This window comes from Sceloporus undulatus, chromosome 2 (genome assembly GCF_019175285.1).
Source record: "Sceloporus undulatus isolate JIND9_A2432 ecotype Alabama chromosome 2, SceUnd_v1.1, whole genome shotgun sequence".
Lineage (NCBI taxonomy): Eukaryota > Metazoa > Chordata > Lepidosauria > Squamata > Phrynosomatidae > Sceloporus > Sceloporus undulatus.
Genome location: NC_056523.1, coordinates 292,364,333 through 292,391,951, shown reverse-complemented (window position 1 = coordinate 292,391,951; position 27,619 = coordinate 292,364,333). Strand labels below are relative to the sequence as shown.

At 38.9% G+C, this 27,619-nt stretch overlaps 1 protein-coding gene across 2 annotated transcripts; it reads right to left on the bottom strand.

Moving 5' to 3' along the window:
• Positions 1-254: 254 nt before the first annotated feature.
• On the bottom strand, positions 255-27,101 carry LOC121923668 (betaine--homocysteine S-methyltransferase 1). Of its 2 annotated transcripts, XM_042454334.1 has the most exons (9): positions 26,954-27,101; positions 20,607-20,739; positions 19,279-19,397; positions 12,613-12,804; positions 10,673-10,820; positions 8,640-8,822; positions 7,183-7,411; positions 5,949-6,129; positions 255-2,235 (listed from the first exon to the last, which is right to left on the bottom strand). In XM_042454334.1, the coding sequence occupies exons 1-9, from the start codon at positions 26,987-26,989 to the stop codon at positions 2,230-2,232; spliced, it is 1,227 nt and encodes a 408-aa protein (XP_042310268.1). In that variant the 5' UTR covers positions 26,990-27,101; the 3' UTR covers positions 255-2,229. The 2 variants fall into 2 exon arrangements, with proteins under 2 accessions (XP_042310268.1, XP_042310266.1); XM_042454332.1 differs by lacking the exon at positions 255-2,235 and having other exon boundaries at positions 3,675-6,129.
• Between the last annotated feature and the right edge of the window lie 518 nt (positions 27,102-27,619).

Genomic DNA, 27,619 nt, shown 5'->3' with positions numbered 1-27,619 from the left:
ATTGCTATGGATTTTTCTTCATTTTGGACCTTATTTCAGACAAACCAGAATGTCAACAGAAAGGCCTTGATGTTGAATAGAATGTACACTGCAATTCTACTTTGCTTTGTCAAGGATGGAGCAATATACTCACCCTGACCCAATATATCCCAGTGTAGGGGTAATATCAATGCATAACATCAGTGCATTCCATGATGCTATCACAGCCACTGGTGGTGAACAATTGCATTGTTACCAGAAATGACAAACAGATGTACAGTTACTAAAAATTTTTTTAAAATCTTACAGATAGAAACAATCATATTATATTTGATGTACACAGCTGAAGGACATATTTAATATAACTTTTAAAACACAGCTTGTATTAAAATGGGCTGGTTTAATTTGATGATTACACACATATTTGATTTAGTTGAAAAGTTTTTTAGGTTGTTTTGAATAACTTACAGTGCAATCTCATGCATATCTTTAGGTCCCACTGAGTTCAATTGACTCAGTGAAAGGCAAATGTGTATAGTACTACATTCTTAACTAAACATTCTTCTAAATGTGCTGCTGTTGTTAACTGCAGCCAAGTCAGCTTTGACTTATAACAATCCAATGAATGAGGGACCTCTAAGTCACCTTGTTATCAACAGCCCTACTCAGGTCTTGCAGACTTGAGGTTGTGGCTTCCTTGATTGAGTCTATCCATCTGTAATGCAGTATTCCTCTTTTCCTACTGTCTTCTACCTTACCAATCATTATTGTTTTTTCTTCTGATGTCTTCTCTATTACTTCAGTGTCTTCATCACAGATGATGATAAAATGCAGCCTTGCCGGATCCCTTGCTGATTGAAAACCATTCAATTTTTCTGTATTTTGTTATGACAGCAGTCTCTTGTTCAGAGTGCAGGTCATGCATCAGGACAATCAAATGATGTGCACAGCCATTTTTAAAATAGCGACCCGTAGTTTTTCATGATCTACGTTGTAGGTTTATCTTGAAATGGTTGTCCCTTAAATGAATCTGTCATCCTTTTATTCAGTATACTGTTTCCATCTTTTTATTTGTACTACTATTTCTACTTCCCCTGTTGGTCGTAGACCATTCCTACTTTTGGTTTAAATTTCCTTTTGATTTCTTGGATCTTGTGGAAGCGGTCAGCCTTTGCATTATATCATTTGAGGCTGACATCTCTTCACACTATTAATGCCACCTCATTTCTTCTTAGATGTTCATGTCCTGAGTAAAACACATGTAATTATCTGACTCAAAATGTCCATTCCTATCAACTTTAGATTGCTTATCACATGTATTTCAATGTTTACACCTGTTTCAGGCTTCCCTTTCACCTCTGAGCATGTCAACAGCTGGACATCCTTTTGGCTGAGTCCACTTGTGTCATTAGACACAGTACTACTCATAGTTACTGTCTGCTCTACCTTAGTAGCTCATTGAGTATCTTTTGACCTGGGAGTTTGTTTCTTGTTTCATTTTGGATTGTCTCATCATAGGGTTTGCTATCGTTGCAACAAAATTTTGCAATATATCAGTACAAGAACTGTGGTCTGTTCACCCTTTCCCTTTCCTCTTTTAGAAACTTTCCTGGGAATCCATCTATGGGAATCCATAGATTCTCTCACTTGAATAACTTCTTTATGGCCAAATATCACTTGGCTTTTATATTAGCCAATTTTAACATCTTACTTTCTTGTTCTTTAAGTAATTATGTTAGTTGGCCTCTTTATGCAAGAGTTTGTAAATGCAACAATAAAGAAGTTGGACTAGTAGAGCATGTTTGCTTGTTCTGCAGCCTATATGCTGGAGTTCATTAAACAATGCTTTCTTCTTTATTGCCAATTCTTCCCAGCCTGTCTGCCTAGTTTTTCTTTAGAATTTTGTGTTGAACAGTGTCACTAATAGTGGCAAACTTTCTATCAGTTGCAATGGCTATGGGAAGGCAAATGGTTGATGCTGGTGGTGGTAGGCTTTCCAATGAGGATGACATCAATATTAACTTTATAATATCTGACTACTACAGTTGTGAAATATGTATGATTGCTTGATCTTATTCTGGTTTAATGACTTTTAAACTTTACATACAAATTCATCAAGTTCCTCTAGTGATTTTAGTTTATTAAACCCATCATTCTTCTGAACGTGTTATTTCTTCTGGATCACAGAAGCTAGTGAGCAAGAAGCAGGAATGACACTTCTTAATGTTTGCTTGTATAGTTTTTCCAGCTTCAAACCTATCAAAATAGTGAATAAAAGATTAATATATTATTAAGTAATTATATATCTTCCCAATCCTGATCTGTTAGTCCCCCTGAGGCTGAGAGCATGTGACTCACTCAGTGGGCTTCATGGCTGAGGAGGAAATCAAACCTTGGTCTCCAAAGTTGTAGTCCAGTACTCAAACCACTGTGCTACACTGGTTCTACTCCACTAAACCTATAAAGACTTGATAGACATGGGATATTGTAATATGATTTCATTCAGTCTGCTCCTACTTGTGGACATTGGATGCTATAGCCCAGTGTATTAACTGTGTGTATCTCAGTCTCAGAGGAAGGCAATGGTAAACCCCCTCTGGACAAACCTTGCCAAGAAACCCCTGTGATAGTTTTACCTTAGGATCATCATAACTTGGAAACAACTTGAAGGCACACAATAACCCAACAAATGTATAAAGCAGAGCTCGTTACATTTTTGGATTGCAACTTCTACCATCTCCCAGACACTTGGCCAATAATATTTCTGAGCTTTGATATAAAGTAAACTTGCCTTTACAAAACCTTTACAAAAACAGTTCATGCTATTTGGCTTCAAGGATGTGCAATGAATAAAAACACTGAGGCTGAAAGGCTGTTGCTCCAGAACATCAAGAAAAGCTTATTTTCTTGGAGTAAGATGCACAAAGGGAAAAAGTAAGTTAACTTAAATATAGGCTCAGCATGTAGAATTCTACACTGTGGAACTCTGAGAACAGTAACAATGTATGGCCAGCATCATTAGTGACATACTCAAGAGTAAGTCCACCTTATCCTTGTGGATTTTTTGTCATTGCAAGGGTTGGTATGAGTCTTTCTTCTGCAACATTCAAAGCACCCCCTCCCCAGTAGCCTGCCCCCACCCCCCACATAGTCATTCTCTTGCTCTCTACAGACAGCAATAGGGATTAGACAAACATAGCCAGAATTATGACAGCATCCATGAAAACCTGCAGAGGGCTCTAGCAGAGCTTGTTGGAAGATATCCTTGATCTTTACCTGGCTATGGCAGTAACCTGTAATCTCACACAATTTCATGATTCCCATTCCTGATTTAAAGGTCTGTCACATTCACACAGGTCGGGTTTTCCTTTAAAACAATGTGTGTGCTTCCCATGTGCATTGTTTCAAGAAAAAATGTGCTTTATTAAAATCTGTATCTTGTACCCACCCCTACCCACAAAACAGCCACAGCAGTACACTCCAGTAGTTGGAAGCTGCCTTCCGGGGGTGGCATGTTACATGAAGAGATACTGTACACCTCCATTGATAATGGCTGAAAAGGGATGTATGTGCACATAACCCAGGTTACACAAGCATATATCAGAAGTAGGATTCTAACCAATGTATTTTTTTTTTGTATTTACATTTTTCCAAACCACATTCGTTTTGAACATAATTTCACTCTTTAGTACAACTGACAGTTACTCAATTTATAAATCTTTATTGATATTGGTATTTATAAAGAACATTGATCTTGGATCTATATCAACATATGAAGCCTCATACATCAGATATTATTGAAATATATAGCTACATACAAGAAATATATAGCTACATACAAGAGCATTTTAACTTGTTTCAACACCTCATTGCTATGTAGAGCTCATTTTCAGAGCTAGCACTAAAGCCTAGAGATGTGACAGAAATAATCTCAGCTACTTGATTGGTGCACCAGTGCAAGATATTGGAATGGACTGCAATGTATGTATAATACATACTTTAAAATGACTTATTAGAGGTCTTATATTCTTCAGTTTTCCACTCAATTTTAAAATTATAGATGTAGCAAATGAGCAAAACATTGTAATGAATGAACAAAACATATTTTCCAAAAAGTACCTGTACCATTTTATTTTCATAAATAATGCTCTACTTGGAAATGGGTCGGGCTGGGGAACCCAGAGAAAGTTAAGTCCTGCTTTGACTTCAATCCTAAAAATGTTCACTAGACAGTAAACAGAAAACTGAAAAGCAATCAGCTACTGGAATAGTTGGTAGATGGAAAGCTCAATGACTGTAGGAAGCCACATGGTGGTCCACCAGCAGAGAAAGAGTTAGACTTACAGAATATAACTTACACTGCTGGAGGCTCTATCAAAGTGCTACTAATAAAGCAACAACTGAGAGGGGTGAAAATGGCTGTTTAAGAGTATGTTGAGACACACAAGGATCCAAATAGTTATAAGCCCTCTTGCTTCCCTGATGTGTCCCCTGCAAAGCTGCCACCCCCATCAAGAGTCAATGAAGGTAAATTGTAAATAATCTGTACCTGATCTCCTATCCTACCATGGAATGCTGATGGGGCTTTAGAAGTTCTGCAAAAATTCCCAACCCCAGCCATAGGACTTGTGATGGGCTCTCCCCATTATCTGGGCAGCACAGCTGAGGGGTATAGTCTCCCTTTCAAGTAAACAAATGGTTAATGATGTATTGGGTTAAGTTAAATTTATTGGGAGTCAGGGGCACAGAGACCATGAGAGATAACTGACCAATGAGAATGAGCAGAAGAGCAACTTTTCAAGATGCCTCCCAAAGAGGTTATAAAAACCCGAGGAGGAACATGAGGCAGAGAGTTGAGCAAAGTGAGACTTAGGACTGAGATTCCTACTGCACCTAATGGGAGTGCTGACTGTAGGCTGGACAATGCAGGTCTAGACTCCAAATTTCCCCATGAACATCAGGGACTCAGACTCCATCAGCTACACAAAACATGTATTAGCTGGGTGCAATAGGAAAATTATGTTTATGTTTACCTTTGGCTGAATATGACTTAGGCTTTTGTAATTTTGTAACTTCAAGTAACTGCTTGAAGAACCACGTCTTCATGTAACTTATTTCAACACCTCAACATTTAGACTAAAGGCTTCTTTAAATATCTGCTTTCCTCCCAGATTCCTGCATGTAGCTTTTGCTTGGGATGTGCAGATGCCTCTGCAGAGTCAGAGGCAGAAAAAGCACAAGTCAAGTTCCTCAATAACGTCTCACTGAGTTACTGATTAAGGGCTGGGTAGGTTAAAATCAGTGGGTGGTGGCAGCTCAGCTAGATGATCTTTAGGGGACCCATCTCCTACAGAAGAGTGAAAGACAAAACTTCATGACATGTCTGTTCTGCTAGTTTTGAAGATATACACTTAAGCATCAAATTAGAGTAAATGTTTTTAACACATGAGAGTCATAGCATGTGATTGTCCTCACCTAAATATTATAAATTTAGCATGCTTTGCTTTGTGAGTGGTCACTGAAAAGTAAACATGGATTTAATTTGTAAGTCTGATTGCTGAAGCATACATCGGATTTATCTCAGGGAATACACATTTTTTTAGTGTCTAGTTTTACACTATAGTTGGTCTGTTTAACCATTTGTATATACCTAAATCCCAATCATTTCAAGAAGATTGGAGAAGATAAAGATTCTCAGAAGTGTGCATACTGTAAATTGGGAGTTTACAATAAATTCTGATGTCTTGTGAATGCTTCTAATATCTGAAATTTCACATAAATTCATATGGATAAGAATACTTTTCATAAATGAAAATATTACAGTGTAATATTTGCATTTCTCAGGTTTATTATACTTTAAACTTATAATTAGCGAGATCAGTTTGCAATCATCTTCACAATGAATGTCAATTATACATTAATGCATTTATTTCAGTACATAAGAAATTGCTAATAATTTATGCCTTTACTTTGGATTTGAATGTCTGTTTGTTGAAGAGCTCTTTCAGCTGTTGCTCAGTTGTTGCTTCTTTCTGCTGAATCAGCTCAGCATCTCCTTTGGTCACTCCCCACTCGTCTGGTTTTGACTGTGAAGGGCAATAGGGGCGGCCTGAAGCAGGCAGCAGATTCTCCCAGTACTCTTTCCTAGCCCTGGGTACAGAGAGACAAAATCTATTGTTCATTTACACAAAACATGATTATGTCTGTCAACAGATAGTCATAAAGAATCTAATTCTAACCCTAAATGTGGAAAAATCTATTTTTATTACTTGCTTTAAGACATTCCAGGATATGGACAGACTGTTACTAGAAATTACTTCTGTAGCTGAAAACAGTGATCAAAATGAAACAAAAATACTCCTCAATCTATGATAACCTAAAAGACAAGTGTCATTTAGACAATCCAGTTTTTTTCAGTAGTGAAATGGCAATATCACCACATTTAGGGCAAGTTGTATTTTATGCCAATCACATCCCAGTCCTTGTTTAAACATTGCATACCTTTTTTGTAACTGAATTTTCCCCTTGTAATCAGTTTAAATGAGGTTTCAAGTCAGACCACCCAACAAGCTTCAAAGTTGCATAGCAATTCTGTGTAAATAATTTCTATTAACCCATGGCTTAGTTGCAACCAGGAGAGCAATAACACAAAGTAAATAAAAAAAGAAGGCAACTCAGATTTAATATCAAATTGGTCTAAATTTCCCAACATGTTTTGAATGTAGATGTTCTTTTCTCAGGGAAACTACTTATCATATAGATTAAGTAGTCAGTATTCTGACTGAATTCAATTTCCCCAGATTTATTGCACAAAACACCCTGCCAGTTCAGTGTGAAAGGGCAGCATTTCTACTGCCTATTAATCCTAATGAGGTTTATGATCGTACAACTGCTGGATAAAAGTTAGTCTACAGTAAACCTGAGATTTAACTCCATTCAAACAGAATTGAGTTAATCTAATCTTGATCTATATTTTTGATTACTTAAATGATCTTAATTTATATGCTCAGGATCTCACACTCTTTTGCTGCCATCTTGATAAATGTCTATAAATTTCACTTACAAAACTTCTAGCATACACAGTTTGGAATAATGACACAGAGTTCTACTTCTTCTAAGTACTTTGCTATCTGGGGCAACAATTTCTAAGAAGGAAGTATGTTCAGTGGGCTGTTTAAGTGCCAAAGTTAAAAATAAACTTACCTCGCTCTGACCCATGGCTTGGTATGCATGCTCAAATCGCTCCCCCAGCTGCCATGTTTTTCAGACGCACATGGTAAGAAGCCTCTTTCAGGGGCCAGCTCCTCAGCAATTGCTCTGATGTGATATGGCTCAAATCCACAGCACCCTCCAATATATCTGATCCCTAAGTTATATGCCTCCCTTGCATATTTGTGGACATCCCATCTGGTTAGGATTCTTGGTTCCAAAGCTGTTGATGACAATCAATTGCTTTTACTTCATTGTTACTTGAATATTCAGTTAATATTTTGCACAGATTTGATAAAACTGTCATTATTATACCTGAAATATACAAAACATTCTTGTTTTCTTTAGACATTGCATCTGATATACTTTCTAGTTCCTTAACAAATTCCAGGCAGTGAAAGAAGTCATCTATCTATGAATGTATTCTTCCATACTCCAGAAAGCAGTCAATCGAAAGGGTCATTCTTGGAGGAAAAGTCTCCAATACAGAAACACTTTCCTTTCAAGTGTTTCACAAAATAACTCAAACTGTTTTTTTAAAGTACTTTTTTCTTATTTTCACATGTATACATTTATAATTCATCTGCCTTCTTCAGGAGAAGCATGCATATTTTGGCTCAGTCGTTAAACAGAAAAGAGACTGCAGTCAGGAAAATCAGCAGAGAGTTGGACTTGGAAGAGCAACTATGAAGGATCTAGACAAGATCCTGACATACCTCCTATTGTATTTTTGGGGTCCCACTGATTATGTTTGTAATGAGAGTGTGACTTTTACTATATTGGTCTTCCACTGAAGTTCATTTTCTCAATTAAACTTTTGGTTACCAGACTGAATTTTTTTTTTTTTGTTCTTTTAGCATTAAGATCGCTTTCTTTTTGTTCTTTTAGGCTACATGGCTATAATTTAAAAAAATAAATAAAAGTGCAAGACAGAGATCATGGCTACTGGAAGAGCAAGATGGAAGGAGATGCTGAGTTTCAACTGTCAATTACTTTATTTCTATCCCGCCTTTCCCCCAGAATTGGGATTCAAGGTATTCATAGAGGAGATGGTAGGAAGACAAGTCCACACCATAGCTTAACAGAACTAAAAGTGGTATGGAGGTTTCTGTTCACCTTGGTTCCTTTCATTACATTTACCATTTCTCCCCTCCTCTTCTTTTAGGATTCTAATGGTAGAATAGTAAAGCACTTTAACATTAGTTTTGTTTTTTAAAAAAAGGAAATAAATCAATGTGTAAGAAAACCATGCCCACATCATAACTTAACTAGTACAAAATTGGTTTCATTCTTAACCCCACAATACATATACCTTCTGTAATACAAGTCTTATGTCTTCAATGACATTAATTCCCATGGACATAAGAAAAAAGTTTTAATGGTATTTGATGTACTGTGTTATTATTCTTTCAACTTGATATCTACCAAGAACAAGAATATTCAGGTCTTACCAAAAGGAAATTCTGGGAGGTCAATGAAACCCTGCTTTCCACAGTCAGGAGTATGAAAAGCAAGCGGTTGTGTCATCAAATGTGCTTTTACTTTAGCAGCAGCCAAACCTTCTTTCATGAGTTTCACAGTTTTGAGGCTAGTGGCTGGGTCAAAATGGCAGTTTACTCCAACAATAGAAGCTCCTAAAGAATAAGTAGAAAAGACTTCCATAATGTCTAGATTCATTCTTCAGGAATGTCAAACCACTTCCTCTGCATGCACTCAAAACACTTGCCACCCCACAGTTTATCTGCACAAGTTGACTAGACTAGTAGTTAATTCTTAACTTAAACATTGGTGATAGGATTTTATCCTCCAATACCTCTGAGGCAGCAGACTAGTTTAGGGGCCTTAGGGACACATTGTTCACAATCCTATTCTTGAGCAAAGTAAACCCACTGAATCAACTACACTGACTTACATGTTCTAGTGATTCAATGATTCTAGTCTTGTCAGGAATAACCAATAGTCCTCAGACTCTGTTCTTGGCTGGTTTAGATCTAATTAGACAGATAGATCTTTTGCAGTGGTCACAGGTGGTCAGGTTTCATCTTCTGTTCCCCTATCTGTTGGAGTTTCCCAGGGCTCTGTTCTGGGTCCCCTTCTGTTTTCTCTCTACACACTGTCCCTAGGAAAACTCACTAGTTCTTTTGGCTTTTCCTATCATTTGTACGCCGATGACACTCAGCTGTATCTTTCCACCCCTGACCTTCCTCCTGGTCTTGAACAGCAAGGTTCATCTTGTCTTACAGCTGTCTCTCAGTAGATGCGGCATCGACGCTTGAAGCTCAATATGTCTAAGTCTACTCTTCAACACTCCTTTTCTGTTTCTGTTGATGACATTTCTATTCGACCAGTCCAGCAAACCCGTAGTCTTCGTTTTATTTTTTATTCCTCTCTGTTGTGTATCCCCCAGATCCAGACCACAGCTAAGGCATGTAGACTCTTTTCATACAATATTGACAAACTCTGACCATATCTCTCTGTCTCTACTGCCAAGATTCTGGTCCATGCCCTAGTGGTATCACAACTTGATTTCTGTAACATTCTTCTGGCTGGGCTTCCTCTTTCTCACCTCCATCCTTTAATTTCTATCCAGCATTCAGCTGCAGCACGCATTATTACATCTGCCCACCGCTCTGACCATATCTCTCCTTTGTTGGCATCCCTTCACTGGCTCCCCCTCCCTTTCCGCATTCAGTATAAGCTCCTGTTGTTGACTTTTAAAGCCCTCCATGGGCTGGCCCCTCCTTATCTATCAAACCTTCTTTCTCCTCACCTTCTCGCTCAGGCCCTCCGTTCTGGTAGTCAAGGTCTGCTGTCTCAGCCCAGGATTTTCTCTGTCCCGTCCCGGATTCATCCCTTTTCACTTGCTGCCCCTCACTCTTGGAACCTCCTTCCCCCATGAACATGGCTCATCACTTCTTTAACTAGTTTCAAAACTGAGTTGAAGACCATCCTGTTCAGAGAAGCGTTCCCAGGCATTGCGTGACTATTATTTGCTATTTGATGTTGTTAATTTGTTGCCTGTTTTACTGAACCCTTTCCTATATTGTTATGTATTATTTGTATGCATTATGCTATTATTTCTTAGACTGTAAGCCATGGGCAGGTTTACTCTTATCTATTTTATTGTTTGCATGTACAGCACTGTGCATATCTGCAGCGCTATATAAATAAAACATAATAATAATAATAATAATAATAATAGGATTCCAGCCATTGTACAGTACACATATACCTCACAAGCTATGAAGTGAAACTGCTTGTGAGGTCAGGAGTAACAGTCAGGAGGTTGTTCTCAATGCTCCTACTAGCTTATATAGCCTGGGGCAGTTGTTTCATCTGCCTAGTGGTAGGCCTGGCTCTAGATTTTTTCTTCAATCTACCTAAGTGTAGCTTATGTAGAATGTGTATCTACTGCTTCAGCTCATCTTATGCTGCTAATATTTTTCACCAAGTATCAATGGAGAAAAGAAACAAAGAATCTTACCAGCATTTACAAGTCGAACAGCACATTCTCCAGGCGTTATACCATGCATGTCTCCTTCTGGACCAATGCACAGACTAGCTGCAACGGGCAGCCCAGATTCCTTTAAGGTCTCAACTGCCCACACAGCTTCTTCAACATGTTCAAAATACTAAATAAAATAAAATAAAATAAAAGGTAAGAGTCAATGGGTTTTCAGAAATATAAGTGAAAGGGACAAAATAAAAAGAAGTCACTAAAAATTAAGTCTCTAAATATCTTAAAGTTTTCAAACAATTTCCTTGGGGAAACTGTTTTCAATCTTACCCTTTTGAGTAAATCACAATATATATTTAGTTATGTATTGTTTTCAATAATTTATAATAAATTAAAGTAAGTGTTGTTGAATATACTGGCAAAAAGCCAAAAATTAAGATACTGGGCTCAGTGTTCAGAAACCCTGGTGCTGTGCAAGGGGACAGGGAAACCTTACTCTGAAACAAAGCAAATGCAATCCAGATTTCTTGCAAATCGAAGCTTGCTTGTGCACTGAAATCTTTCCACCACTTCTTCCCACTGCAACCCCATGAAAACTACAAAAAAGTCCTTCTCCCACCTAATGTTTATAGATTCCCATTTCCTCCACTCTCATTTCAATTTCCAGAAATTTTTATAAATTCCCTCAGTCCTCAAAACATGCTTTATTAACAATACAAGGTCCTGTATTGTGGAAGCAGCCTTTCCACAGAATCTGATTACAGCTTTACAATTTTAAACTGTAGTGTTCTTTTTTTATAAAGCATTTACAGCATTCAAGTAATAATCATCATCATCATCATCAAATTTTATTTTTATTCTGCCTCTCCGACAAGATCGAGGCGGCTTACAACACACTAAAATACAACAATACAAAATAAAATAAAGCCCATTATCCCTCCTTCCAAAACAACAACATTAGAATTAACAGTAATAAAATATCATCTAGGTTATTAAAACAGTCAGACAGCAATAGAGAGATGGGCATCCTGGGGTATTCCGTGTGATGGTCCATATCAGTGGGTGACCAAGTGAGTTACTCAGGGAAGGCCTGTCAGAAAAGAACTGTCTTGGCAGCCTTTTTAAAGCTGTCAAGATTGGTAATGTTTCGGATCCATTCCATAATTATCACCTCTCAACCCCGCAGGGCCCCCATGATCATGTACAACAGACAATTAAAACATTAAATACATGAATAAAAACATTTAAAAACAAGTTAGAACACTTAAAAAATAATTCCAGACAGTTACAACAATCAGAGTTGTTTAAGGGGCCAAATGCTATGTGAAACAACTTGATCTCAGCTGCCCATGGCCATTTTTTTTTAAAAAAAGAGCTGATAATTGTCTAAGATAGTGGGGGTCCAGTGAAGGTTTCCTCAACAGGGCTTTTACAATTACTTCTTTTTGTGGGATTGAAATATAGCCCTCTTTGAAAGTAGCAGTTACCGTTTCTATCTCCCACCTGACCAGCCCTTCTTTGGCAGCTCTAATCAGTTGGGATAGTCATGAGTCTGGCAAATTGCCTTTGCCTCTCCAACGAATGTGTCCACACCATATATTGAACACGCTGGAACTTACCTATCCAAACTGGAGAGGCCCAACACTACTTTTAATGTGGAATCAAAGTCATAGTGGATCTAAGCAATATTTAGCAAATTCATCCTAGCATATTTCTGAATGTTCTCTTACATGTGTGTGCGTATGTGTGCATGCATACACGTACATGTATACATACATACACACACACACACACACACACACACTTATAGTAAAGAAAACACTCAATGTACTATTTTATGGTAAGTAGACCACTTCATTTTTCCTTTATTCAAGAGCACAAGTTGTAACTGTTTCTGATGCACCAAAGCAGAGACACTTCATTGTTCCATTGATTACACTTACCATTTCTTTCATGATATAACTCACCTCTGCAATTAAGAAATCCACATTCTTCTTCATAAAAATGTCTAGCTGCTTTCGAAATATGGATTTAACTTCAGCTTCACTCTTGCTGCTTAAATATGAAGGTGTTTGACTGACACCTCCAGCCACCAAAGCATCTCCTTCTTCAGCCACTTCTTTTGCAATATCACATGCAGCTTCATTCACTTTCTGGCCCTAAAATAATTTTTTAAAAAACATTTATACTTGTTTACACAGGAGAAAAGAACGAAATCTATACATTATTCAAATAAGATGCTTCATTTTAAAAATTCAATCAGCAGATAAATTCACAAACTCATGATTCTTAATGGTGTACAATACAAACTGCTTCACCGAGAAAGGTCCAACTTATCTGAGCAGACAGAACAACACTGAAAAACTTCAATCTCCACAGCCAAAGAATGCAGACTTGGTGCTGTGACAACAAGCTAGCCACTTTCACATCATGGCTAATATGTGACCAAGAGGAACTTAGAAAGCTCATACTTATGGATGAGAAAGATAGAGAACCATCCTTAGGACCAATTTGTCTAGTTTTAACTAGTCACAAATACTCAATTTTGAGGCAAGCTGCATGAACACATGGGAGTACCACAGATTCTTATCTGGAGCCATTTCATTCCATCTTGTGTCATGGGTTCAGCAAGGAACTTGGTCTCCTTGGCTGACAACCAGAAAATAACTAGGACAGTGCAATTCTCTTAACTCTTGAGTCACAATTTTGAGAGATAAGTGAGGTCATCATCCTCCTCCTGGCCTTCTCAACAGGTTTTCCATACCACTGACCATAGTAGCATTCTTTCAGAACACATATCTGATTTGTGAACTAGAGGTGCTTCATTGCTTTGGTTTCATTTCTGTCTACATGAAGATTTCAGGAGGTAATCTTGGGAAACACCTGCTCCATCCATGACATTTATATTTCAGAATGTGACAGTTCTGTCAACTACCATGTTATTTAATACGTATATGAAATGGCTGGGAAGAAGTTGTTCAGAGACTTGGTATGCACTTTCTTCAGTATGCTGATAAATATGTGGCTCAGTTTTTCTCTGCTTCTTATCTAAATATGGCAGTGAGTGCACTGACAGGGTACCTGGAAATCAGTACCAGAAAGTATTCGTGACGGTCATAAACACTCCTTTAGCAATCTGATTTACAATATGGGAGCAGTACTGGTCTCACTTCTAGACCAACAATGACCTTTCTTGAATTTTGGTGAGCTACACTTAATCCTAGTTCTGGGAAAGGAGTGGGATACAAATAAATATAACAACAACCACTCCTCTAGAAAAGGAAGTTTTTGCCAGCAACATCCATAGTAAGTAACTTCTCATTTAGATTACTACAATATATTGAATGTCCCTGTTATCTGATAGCTAAAGTCATAAATATGTACAACAATTTTAAAGCTAGACATATCTCACACCTAAGGAAGAAGTCACAGAGGGTGCAAGAAACTATGTAGGTGGTCTCTGTATATGATCCTATGTAGAATGATATTTTAAATCAGGGAAGGAATCTAGTTCAGCCTACTGTTGAGTGCAGCGACATGCCCTGCATATATATATGCTCATTCAACTTCTGCATAAATATCTCCTACGTGCAAGAGTGCATTGATTCACAAGGCAGACTGTTCCAGTGTCATATAGCACTTACCAATAGGAAGGTTCCCCTAATGTTTGGACAAATCTGTTTCATTGTAACTAATATGAACTATTTCTAGCCCTGCCCATTTGTGATGTCCCAGGACTCTTAACAGTTGTCTGAGCACAGACTCAGAGATGAAGAACTCAGTGGAAGATGACACTGGTCTCACCCCAGAGCTGGACAAGCTTGGCACACCTGAGTTGGCCAGACACATCTGAGCCAGAGGTCTCCATGCCCATGACAATCTTGGCACCTCCATCACCTGACCTCAGCACTAGGACAGGCTGTTCTCCAGAAGTGTCATGTTCCCAGAAGGCTATATGCTGATGCCAGCAAGAAATCCTGGTGAGAGGAGAAAATGCCAGGCTTCAGGCTAAGCAGTTGCCCCCTTTCAGGAGCAACTGAATGGGAAGGGATGGAGCCCTGGAGGAGGAGTCCTAGGCAGGCAACATAACTGAGTTCTGTTCAGTCCTGATCCTTGTTGGAGCAAGGTGATCACTGAGAGATATTCTTGGTGCTGCAACTTGTTGGTGACTGGCCTACTGTTGGCTCTCTGGACCAGCTTGACTATGAAACAAAAAAGGACCATAGTTTTTTGTGGTTATTTTCAGGCTAAGAGGGAGTGCTCTAGAATAGCTAATTCCCTACGTTTTGCCAGCAGCTGTGGCTGGCATCGTCAGAGAATGCTGGCATGGAAGTGAGTGGGATACATATACTGTTGGTTGAGAGGAAGTGATTTACATGTTAATCTGTGTATTTTTCTGTTGTTGAATGACAAGGCCTCAGGCTGTCTATTTAATTAATGATCCATTATCTGCTGGGAAACCCCCCTCACCCTTGGTGGTTTTCATTTGCATTTGCTGGGTCTTGAATTTGGTGTTTTTCAGGACTGGTAGCCAAACTTTGGCCTGTTACAGACTGCCAAAATAAAGCTGCTTTGAGTCTCTTTGGAGGTATGCTGTTTAAATGATGCATGCATCCTAAGAATCCAGAAGCTGCACTCCAGTGCTTAGGAATGAAGTGTGGCTTTGGCACAACCTCCGGACTCTTAGGACACACGCATCATTTAAATAGCATACCTCCAAAGAGACTTGAAGCAGCTTTATTTTGGCAGTCTGTAACAGGCCTTTGTTTACTTTAAGGGTTTCTTCTTTCCTGTTGAGGTTGTCTAGATGTTAATGGATTCAATGGCTTCCCTGTGCATTCTGACCCAATAGTTGTTGGCATGGTCCAGAACGTCAGTGTTTTCAAACAGCATTTTATGCCCAGGATGGTTTATAATTCTGCTACTGTTGATTTTTCTGGCTGACCCAGTCAGAAAAAGGACCAGTTTGATGCATCTTCTAGGTAACATCCCTTCAGATAACTGAAGATATGATTATGTTTCTCCTTCTCTACTCCTGGCTAAATATACCAAGCAATTTCAACCAGTCCTTATTGTACCTGGATTTCAGGTAGCTACTGATGGTGTCTTCTAGTCAGAGTTCAGCTTTCCATGCCTGAAACCATTTATGCCAGTATCGAGACTCTAACCAAATGCAGCCTTTAATTCAAGTACATTTAAGAAGTCATAGATTTAAGCTCCATAGAGCAATCAAGAAAAAAAGATATGAGGTCACAATCCTGGATCTTCAACAAGATGGGAGACCAATCCCATTCCTCTTCAGCCCACTGCAGAACTGAAGTATGAACAAGTGCAGCCTGGCTGTTTCCTTCCCTCCCACTGGCCAGTGAATAGTCATTGCAGCATCCCTGGATTTGACAGCTGTGGAGAGGGGGATGTTGTACAGAGAGCTAGTGAACAGCTCCTTCAGCAACACAGAAAAACGATACATATACATGACATATGTATGCATTTATCACCAACAAGATTCCAGCCCACTGGGGTTAAAATATTTGATTAAATTCAGTTGTAATTTCAACTAAATCAAATGAAAGATTATGTCAGCTCAATCAGTGGTGTCCCTGCAATGGATGACACCTACTGCAGGGGGTGGGGGTTCCAGCCCCAAACTTCCAGTAGGGTTTCTGAAAGTCCGGAGCCAGAAGGACATCTGTGAGAGTCACAGTAGTGCCCCTGCAGACCTGGAAAGAGCCGGTGTGGGCCCAGTGAGAGCCCGCCCAGGCCTGGGGAGAGCTGGCGCAACCTGGGGGAGTGCTTGTGCAGGTCAGAGCAGCTCCTGCGGGGGGCGAAGGAGTCCCCACGCAGGCCAAAACAACGCCCACAGGGGGCAGGGAGATGGCCAGGTGTCACCCCCCCTTCCTGGGGTGTCATGAGGTACAGCCTGCACACCCCCTAGTGACACTACTGAGCTCAATCCATTTTTAACTGAAGCTTGGGAGTTGCCCGACCTGTATTTTGAAAATTGATTTTTAATCATCTAAATTGTGTGAGTTTTCTATTCCTGCCTTATAGATCTCATATCCATGATACAACCAGATATGCCACGGTGACTATAAAGCATTGAGAAATGAGATGAAAAAGCTCAGGATGTAACTTTTGTCCTTCTCAAGCCTTTCTGCCCACAAAAATAAATAAAAAAATAAATTGAAGCTGGAACCTGCCCTGCTTTTAAAAAAAAACATATGTCTGACTAAACCTTCATTATTACTTGCATGAATGGCTATTGGGGATTTGCTTTCTTTGAACATCATATCATTGTCTCTTAAGAAACATTACCAGCTAGTGTTGGAAAATGTTTTGCAAAAACTAGAGAAAAAAAATCTTTTAGCAGTCTGGCAAGAGAGAGTCTAAATGTTGATCAATACTGGACATTATATTTTCACTGTGGAATCTGCAGGTTAATGTAGTGCATCCTTCCTGTTGTACCAGCACTAATTTCAACTGTGAAGAAGTTAATAATCATATATTATCAAATAACTGTGAATTGTAATACAGATTAATTTTAAAAATTGAATAGAAGGCAGAAAAAAATTAATGTAGAGATCATTCTAATTTTGCTTTATTGATGCTGATTTTGTATTGCTGTTCTTGAACAAGCTAAAACCAAGAGACACATAGATATATCATGGCAATTTTATCATAGAACCGAAGTATCAGAGTGCAAAGATTCTGGGGCTTCAGAAGTGGCACTTCTGAACAGACATGCACAGATTTGCATAGCAAATCATTGTGAGACTGGAGATTCTTATTATAGATGAGGACAAAATGTAGATGTAAATACACTAAGAGATCATATTTGATTAAAAGAAAGGGTTTCAGATTGTTTCTATATATGATGATTTTGGATGTCTACTAGAAATAGTACTTGTAACTCCTACTATAGATAGGATTAATTTCCAACTCTAAAGAGACAAAAAAAAAAAAAAGAACGAAGAAGGAAACACGGTTTTGTTGATGCAGATAAGATTAAGATTGCCTCTTTCTGTTTTGAGGTTCAAAATATTTCCTATAAATAATTCATACCAATCATTAAATTAATTGTTTATACCTCTTGTTCCCAATCTGATTCTATTCTGGCACCTTTTTTTGCGCTTTATTGGTTTAGCCTTCTTCGGAGATCCCAATCAAGGATCATACAAAGTTGCAAGTTGTTTTATGTGCCTCATGACAAATAGGATGCAGTCCAACTGGTCACATACCGGTAAATATTGTCAGGGATTTGAAGGGTTAAAACACAGCACACAGGGAAATGCTTGACGTATGTGTGTTTGGCCATGAGCATTCAGCAGAGTGGCAAGGCTGATCAGCACAGCTGAAGCTCATTGGCTCAAGGACACTTCAGTGTCCAAGTGCACGTAGCCATGGATGATGAAACCATGTATCTAGATTGCACAGGAGACACATGACATGGTTACACACTTGAACTCACTGGATTTGGGAGACCACATGGTCTGGAGACTATATAAACCCAGGGGTTGCAAGGGATTGCTTGTGGGTTTGTAGAAGGAGTTGGATTGGTATGGTTTGGAGTTTTAGAGATCTAGTTTTGTATTATAGCACTGTGAATAAAGAGCACTTTGGGGACTTTGTTTCTCTGGTGTTTTATCAGAAGACGCTACAGCATCAGTTTGCTGTGTGTCCCCGGAGGTTCCTGCACTGCTTCAGTTCCTGGAAGACATCCAGTTGCTGTCATCCCAAATTGGACTTTGGAGCCACGCTTCGGCTTCTGGAAATTGCCAGCTCTGCTACAAGGGTCTGATTTAACCCCAGGACTCGTTTGAGTTGCTGACAGTGGTTGTTGGACCCCAGCAGTTTCACTGACAAATATTTCCAGCCAACTGCAACCTGGGAGCAAACCAGGTTTATAGACAAATACTTCAATTACTTTTGCACTGATCCCTAATAACCCCAAAGGGTTTTTCAGTGCTGATTGAAGTGTATGTGTCCTGCTTCCCTTGGCTCACTCTTAGTAAGAAGTTACTAACATGTTCTAAAATGAGATTTTAAAAGTAATAGAGGAAAACATTTATGAAGGTATTACATGTTTTAAATACACCTACAAACCAGTTTTCCTTCCTATAATGCAAGATGCCACAGCATCTCTATATAGGGACCAAAGGACAGGCTGTCTTCCAGCTTTATTCTCTGGGTGAAAAATAGTTGCTAGGTGTAATCCAATACTTTTACAACATTTCTCCTCTGTTATCTATTAGTTGTTATTATTTCACAGCATAAGAAGTTAATTCTTTATAAGGAAATACAAACTATACTTTTTACCAATAATTAATCAAATTAGGCCTTAGCAGCATCTTTTCTTGAATAATAAATAAATTGAAAGTGATTTCCAAGAAATAACTACAGTAAAATTAACCAGCAATTCTTTTTTCATAGCTTTCAGAAATTCCTGGATTTTTGGACTCTGATCCATGTATATTTCAGTATACTAAATCATGGTATGTTTCACTTGAATCTTCATGGCTGCATTTCTTAATAAATGGGTTACGGCTTATAAAGATAAACCATGTTTCTGTGCTGCAATCATGAATCTGCCTTCTTGTCAAAAATATTAATAAAAAGTGGTTGAAACTACTCACAGAAATTTTATCAGCTACATAGTTTCCCCTGTTCTCTAATTTGTCATCACTGGCATAAAAGGTGAATGTCTGTAAAACATTTGATCCAGCCCTTAGGAATTCTCGGTGCAGCTGACGAACTGCAAAATGTTTAAACAAAATGAAGAGTCAAATGTAATGTTAGCATTGTGTCAGCAACTCCTCTTACATTGCATTTTCTTAATAAGGATATTATGTACTATACAGTCATCATTATTTATTTAATGTTGTACTGTTAAAAAAAGAAACAGCACATTATTTTCTTTGCTTGAGAGTGGTTCACGACTAATACAAAAGGTATCTGAAACTGTTAAACTATTTGATATGTAGATCCACACAAACAAGACAGCACTGAATCTGAACCAGGAACTTACATATTCCAAGTTCACTTCTACAAACAGAGGGGGCTTGGGCAAGCACAAATCACCACCTATTTACTACTACTTAGCTAGTGCTGTTTTACTATGTTTTCACATATTAATGTGAAAACTATGAAATCGTATGAATAAATAGGCTTAATATGATGCTATGAAAAACCTTTGGTGAAACCCAGTTGAACCTTGAAGAAGTTCAAAGCACATCTAGCATTTGGCAGCATAAAAAATGGAGAGACATACTAAGCTAGTATGAATGCTTTGTTACAGTAGATAATTTGTTACTGTTACATCCTTTGCTTCCTTCTCTTTGAAAAAGCTGTATCCCTATGCCTACAAATTCCTTGGGATAAAGGACAAAACACAATATGCTTTAAGGTCTTATATTTAGGAATTCCTGAAATTGAAAACACAAAGTAAAATAAAATTACAGAAATTTAAGGAGAAAGTAATATTTCTGTATAAACAGATTCACTTGAGTGCAGACCAATTGAATCAATGGAATTTACAAAACATACCCGTTGACACAATGGGTTTATTTTAGTTTAGACTAGCCTACTTTAGTTTGGACTCCCTACTGTACTAAAGACACTGTGCTAACAACTGAGCTAAAGTTAAGTGTGACCCACTGAAATAAATGAGACTTGAGACAAGACATATAGGACTGTTTTATGTGGATTCATTATCAAGTAAATCCCATTGTATTCAATGAAACTAATAAATCTGTTCAGGAATGTACTCTAAAAGTATAATCCTATGTATGTCTGTTCAAAAATAACCCCCCACTAAACTCAACTGAATTTACTCTCGGGTCAAGGACTATTGGATTATAACCTTGATCATGACCAACTTTAGATGAATTTTGATCAGGACGTTTATTCTCCAATTGGGTAATTTTATGTAACTGATAACACACACATTACAAATTAAACCAACCTGCTTCTGGGTGTTCTACTGTAGCTTCTGGAGTCCATGGTCCAGCTTTTACATAACCTCTCTTTTCAAGAGCAATGACAAATCCTCCATCACCAATCACAACTTCTCCTGCATCTAAACGTTCCAGAATACCCTAAAACAATATTAGAAAGACAAAAAAAAAAACAACAACATGTATAAACATTTGCATAAGAGATTATAGTGTTAACTGCAATCTAAAGCAAAATCCAAACAGCCTAAATACGATTTGTGAATCCCAACTACTGCAGATCCACTGATTCAATGAGAACTTGGTAAATACATACTTCTGTAAATTGCATTAAATTGGTGGGTCTACTTAGTTGGGAGTTTTGGGATTAGCAAGATTAATTGATTTAGACCAATGTTATATTAAATCTCAGTCTTTACTGTTTTCGTTATAAAGCCAAATTCCTTAAAACCACACCAGTCTATGTGATGCCTGTCATATGAATCCTTACAATCATTACCAAGCTGTAGCACATTATAACACAGCTAACTCTGCATCTCCTAAGAATTACAATGTTGTTATTCAAGTTGCAATCTTTGGAGGGCATAGATAACTTGCCAGTATAGAACAAATTCTCCAGACAAGTAAATCTTGCTGTTGGCTGGACATCCAGGACCATTCAGTGGAAATTCCCAGGAGCAGAGCTCTATTCCCATCTAGAGGGTGTTTTCTTTTTAAATCCAGGATATATTGGACCACCAAAAACACCCCAAAAGACTGTTAAGGTTCTAAACCTGTGGTTCACACTGGCCTTCTTGGACAGTCCTTCTCCTTGCTGCCTATGGCAGGAGATGTGGGGAGGACAGACTTTCTTTATAGTTTATATTAAGATTTTTAGAACACTTCTTTAAAATGGAATTTACTGGAGAATTTACTGAGGCTCAGCAACATACAGGGCTAATAATGATCAACCCCACCCACCCCCCAACCCTGGCGAGTTCCACTAATCCCTCCACTGCCACCAGCTATGAGGGTCTTCTGCTTATATATACTACCTCTGCCACAAAATGTGAGGACTTCCACTTGCCCCACCACTGTGGCCACCAATTGTGTAAGCTTCCTAGATGCCCTTATGGTTCATGGCTCACCTTATCTCTCCACTAGACAAACACCCTGTAAAATAACTGCTGCCACCACAGACATCATGTTTGAACTCAAACTTTCCAATATGTAGTGTTCTCAGATGCTCAAGAGTACAATACAATAATAATGATTTATTAAACATAAACTGAACTTAACATCACAGATTACTGATTTAATACATATAAATCATGAAATGTTAACTCTAACATACTGTTATCCCTGAGCATACCCCTCCTCTTTGATATCAGAATTGCTATCAACGCAGCATCCATAATCCTAATGTGGACCCCATTATGTGGAAGCAAGCAGATCACACCAGCTAGCTTAGGAGTCGCCAAGAAGATTTATGTTCCCAACATGTTAGATGAGGTGAGAAAAAGCTAGAAAACAATGGGATGGCTCTGGTCGGAGTAAACAACTCCATCTACCTGACACTCTAAGCTATCCTGTGGCAGAAATATAAGCACTCACACCCCATGTTACACCTTTGGAAGACCTAACTTCCAAGTGCAACTTATGCATATCAAAGAAATGGACCATTTGGGCACATCAACTGTCTGGATTTTGCCTCAGGGAACAAATTTTCTATATATTACGAAACTGTTCCTTTGTTTAGTTGGATTAGCTTTGTTTGCAGGCAGGGGTGCTGCCAGTTTGTACTTTGCTAGACCCCTGTTTCGCTCGCCAAACTTCAGTGACCTTGGGAGCAATTGAAATCCCTTTTTCCCGTCCCAGAACATTATTGAGAGGAGCTGCATCCAAACAGATGCCGCATCTCCAATAGGAGGCCTTACTCTGTTCCAACCTAACACTTTTATTCCTCAGTTATTGTGTGATTGTTAACAGTGAGTGTTGGTTATCCCCTCTGAAATAAAATACAATTCACTGAGGATTTGCCTCTGTGGTTCTTCTTGCTTTCAACCTTCGTATACATAGGAATGATGCCAGGGTTGTGTAACTCAGTCAATACTGAGCTAATATTTAACTCCCCAATGGTGAGCTAACCTTAAGGTAGAGCTCTGGTCCTGGTTACAACATACCTCTCACACACATATCTTGACTAACCTAACTCTCTTCTGTCTTTGACCCTGATTGAAGATGTTGTGTGGATCTGGAGGTAATGAATGGAATGGAAAGGAGAGGAAAGGGGAAACTGCCTCCCTTGGAAGGCTTCATAAGTGGTGAATCTCCTTTAACAGGGGCTGTAGCCATCTGGACCGTCTCATATAGAAGAACCCATTTTTCAAAACTGGAAGTGGACTGATGCCGATGTTGCCCATATAAACATATATATTAGACATACCATAAATAGAAACTGAATGAATAAAATAAATAAATAATATTGTGCCTGCTCATATATTGAGAAAATGTATTTATAATAAGGCTACTTTTTTAAAAATCCTGATAGATGAGGCACAGTGCTGCTATCAAAAGCTCACCTTTCCAATGTTTTATTGGGCTGGGGGATGGAAAGGTGTCTTAACCTTTTAACTAAATAAAGTCAAAGCTTTCCAGCAGTAGAGTTAACCCAAGATTTGTTGATGCAAACCATAGGATGCCTCCCTCTATTCCCTATTCCCTATTCAATACACAAACACACTGATGAGACTGTAGGTGAATCTGAGGTCAGCAGGCCAGCTTTGGTGATGCAAGGTAAGTGGCACTGTGTACACTGCTGTCCTCCAATACCCTACTACTCTTTTCAGCCCCCAATTGCATAATACAAGGGCCAGTACTGTCCAGATTCCACTTAATACTCTGGCATATCTTCATCCCTCACATATACAGATGTGTGTAATGTAACCCTTCAAATAGTTCTCTGCTGCTAGGGTGGTATGACACTGCTTCTCAAAAGTGCTGACTCCCTTTTTACGCCTGCCAATTCTTAGCCCTCTGTTTTTTCTGGTCATTCGTCTTCTATGAGGTTTCAATTAGGCCACAGGGATAATGAACCAAAGGGCAGATTTTTTTTGCCCCCCTTTTTTTGTTTGGACTACCCCAAAAAGAAAACGATGACACCTGAAGAGGCTGAACATCCACTTATAAATAATAAATAAATAAATAAATAATAAAACTTTTATTTGTATCCCGCTTGTCTGTGACAAGACAATCAAAGCAGCTCACAACACATTAAAATCCACATTTACAAAATTATGTCCCAAATTCCACCTCTTAAAACAGGATTAAACATATTACAATTAAAATATCTATTAAAAACACAATAAAAAAATACAATGAGGACAGAGTGGTGGGCTGATACATGATGTGAGGGGCAGTCATTCTGTGGCCGGGCACTTTTATTCAGGAAAGGCCTGCCAGAAGAGATCTGTCTTGACAGCTTTTTTAAAGCTGTCTAAGCTGGCAGTTTGACGGATCTCATCTGGCAGACCATTCCATAGTTTGGGAGCAATTGCAGAGAAGGCCCTCTGGGGAGGTAGCAGTTAGTCTGGTTTTTAAAGGCCGCAATAGATTCCTCGCAGAGGACCTGAGGGTGCAGGGCAGATTATGTGGGAGTAGGCGATCCCTCAAATAGGTTGGGCCCAAGCCATGTAGGGCTTTAAAGGTTATTACCAACACCTTGTACTGTGCCCGGAAACTAATAGACAGCCAGTGAAGAGATTTTAGGATGGGTGTTATTCGGTCACTCCTAGTTTTTCCAGTGACCAGTCTGGCTGCCATATTTTGCACTAGTTGAAGTTTCCGGACTAGGCACAAGGGTAGCCCCATGTAGAGCGCATTACAGAAATCAAGTCGTGAAGTTACCAGTGAATGTACAACAGTTTCTAAGTCCTTTACTTCCAGGAAAGGGCGCAGCTGGCGTATCAGCCGAAGCTGATAACAGGCGCTCCTGATTGTTACATTCACCTGATTTCTCATGTGAAGCAACGGATCTAGAAGCACCCCCAGACTGCGAACACAGGCCTTTGTGGAGAGCATGACCCCTTAAACCACTTATGGTTTTGATAAAATTGATATTTTTTTCTATATGAGACTCTGACCTGTTTAAGAGCTGAATTGTCACTGCCTGAAGTGGCATTTAGCACTTTTTTTCTGGCAGAAAATGGTAATTTGAAGGAAGTTAGGAGCCAAAGAAAATAGACTTGGGTGCAGCCCCGACACCATACTTTGTCATCCCCAGCAAAATGGTTCCCTACCATAAAGCTCCCCACAGTGTCACAGAATATCTGTGATATATGTCCCTCCCACACACACACTTGCATTCATTCCCCATGTTTCATACAGAATGGGTCCATGGTTTCTGCATTTTTGCTGCTACTACTTCTGATCTTTTGCCCAAGCATTGCTGAAACTTACTTCTCTCTATCCACACAGAAAAATTCTGGATAAAGCTTTCTCTCTTGCTTTGATTACTGTTGCTTTTTTCACTTTGGCATTCTTGCACCTCTGTCTAGCATTGCAGGCTAGGTTATCCATCTGAGCAAATGTATATCATAAAATATACCTTAGCTGTTTTGTTCACTGACTTTTATTCAAATTTACAATGTCATATACAGAAGTAACTGTTGCACAAAATTCAAAGTTATAGCCATGCTGGTCTGTAAAACCAGTGTGTAGAGAGATCTTGTAGCCCCTTTGAGACTCACTGAAAGAAATAAGTTGGCAGCATGAGCATTCCTAGACTTATGTCTACTTCCTCAGATGCATCCTCAGAAGTAGACTGAAGTCTATGAAAGCTCATGCTGCCAACTTATTTCTTTCAGTGAGTCTCAAAGGGGCTACAAGATCTCTTCACATACCATTACACAAAATGTCTGTGGCCATTCTCAAATGAATAGGTTTCATTTTAGGATCCATTTACATCTTATATTGCTGTTATGTGTTTTGAAGTTGACTCTTATGGGGGTGTCTCAGCAAGATTTAATCAGAGGAGGTTTGCCCTTGCTTTGCTCTAGAGACTGAGAGCCTGTGACTTGTCCAAGGCCATCCATTGAGTTTTCAGAGCTCAGCAGGACTTTGAACCCTGGGCCGCGCAGAATCCTGGTCCATCACTCAAACCACTACACCACACAGTCTCTCACTTCTTTAATTAGCTTCCTTTTTATTAAGGATTATTCTAAACATTAAACTAATACTTACAAATAATTACTTATTTCTACAGTAGTACACGAAATAATATTTCTTATCATGTTATGACATGTAAAAGCAAAGACTCTTCAAATGAACTTCCCTAATGTCTACGAAGATTCAAATGTGTGTTATGTTTGCAAATCCACATTTTGCTACACAGAATAAGCAGGGACTAAATAGTTGGTGCTGAACGAATCCATGTTTACTCAGAATCTGAGATATGGGCCGCTGAAATAATCCAGGTTGCCACTGCATTAACTACCATAGCTCAATAATGTGGAATTCTGGGAACTGTAGTTTGTTGTGGCACCAGAGCTCTCCAACAGAGAAGGCGAAAAGTCTCACAAAACTTCAAATCGCTGAATTTCATAGCACTGAGAATTGGCAATTAATGTGGTGTCAACCTGGATTGTTTCTGCAGTGCAGATGCAGGTAATAGTCCTGCAGATTTGTAGACAGCATCTCACCCAGTTGTTCCGAAGGCAGGGAAAATATTAAAGGACTCTTGCTTTGCCACAAATTAAACACGGCATTATTATTATTATTATTATTATTATTATTATTATTATTATGTTTATGTTTGTTTATATCCCACCTTCCTCCCAGCTCAGCACAAAGATCCATTATGCCTAAATCTCAGTCGTGCATTTTCCATATTACAAAACTAAAACTTCTGGAGCTGTGGAAAAAATATGTCAGAATGAACTGTCTAAATCTTTATAGACTTTTAAATACATTTTAAACATGAATGAACAATCGTTTTGACTTTTAAAATACTTTAGGTGTGTGTGTTTTTTAAATTTTATATTGATGCATTCTAACACTTTCTGTAGTGTTTTTATTTTTTTAATATATTTTTTATTGTGAAAAGAATATATAAAAACTTTTTAAAAATGGGGAAAAACTATTATGTTTAAACTGCACTGTTTTAAATTTGCTGTTCCCCGCCTTCAGTCCCTATAATAGGGAGACAGTAGTTTGAGACTACTTTCACTGCCATGGCTCAAGGCTATGGAATTCTGGGAACTGTAGTTTGTTGTGGCACCAGAGGTTTCCAGAATTCCATAGCCTTGAGCCATGGCAGTAGAAGTAGTCTCAAACTGGTTTATTTCCCAAGTACAGATGCAGTTAAAGTCCCAAACATTACCTTCTTGGCTTTCACAGTCCCTCCAATAGGTGCCATGATCTCCCGTTCAGAGACTGACAAGAGCCCAAGATAGAGACAAAGTGCCACCAGCGCAGAGGAACAACAGAAACAGAACAGAAGCCCTCCCTGCGCCCCTTATATATAGTCCGCTGGGGGGCGGGGCATCCCGAGCTGGACGCTGATTGGAGGAATGGCTGCCTCGTCAGCGCTCCATGAGCGCGAGGTAAAATAAATAACGGCCTCTCGAACAGAGGCGCTGTGAGGTAAAGCCTCGAGTGCATTTCTCTCAGAGGGCGGTGGGTGCTCCCTCCCTCCACGCTAAAATCAGTAAAGGCACAAATAAATAAATGAGGGGCGTGAAGGAGCCATTAAGGGTCCGAGGAGGGGGTTTTAATAGCTGCTGGTTGTTGTTTTTAGCTGCCTTCAGGTCGACCTGGAGTCATGACGACCATTTGAGCGAGGGAACTCTGAAGTCCAAAACACATGCAGAAATAATACCAGTTTGAGACCACTTTGGTCCAAAACATACTGAGGAAATAATTCCAGTTTGGGACCACTTTGGTCCAAAACATACTGCAGAAATAATTCCAGTTTGAGACCACTTTGGTCCAAAACATACTGAGGAAATAATTCCAGTTTGGGACCACTTTGGTCCAAAACATACTG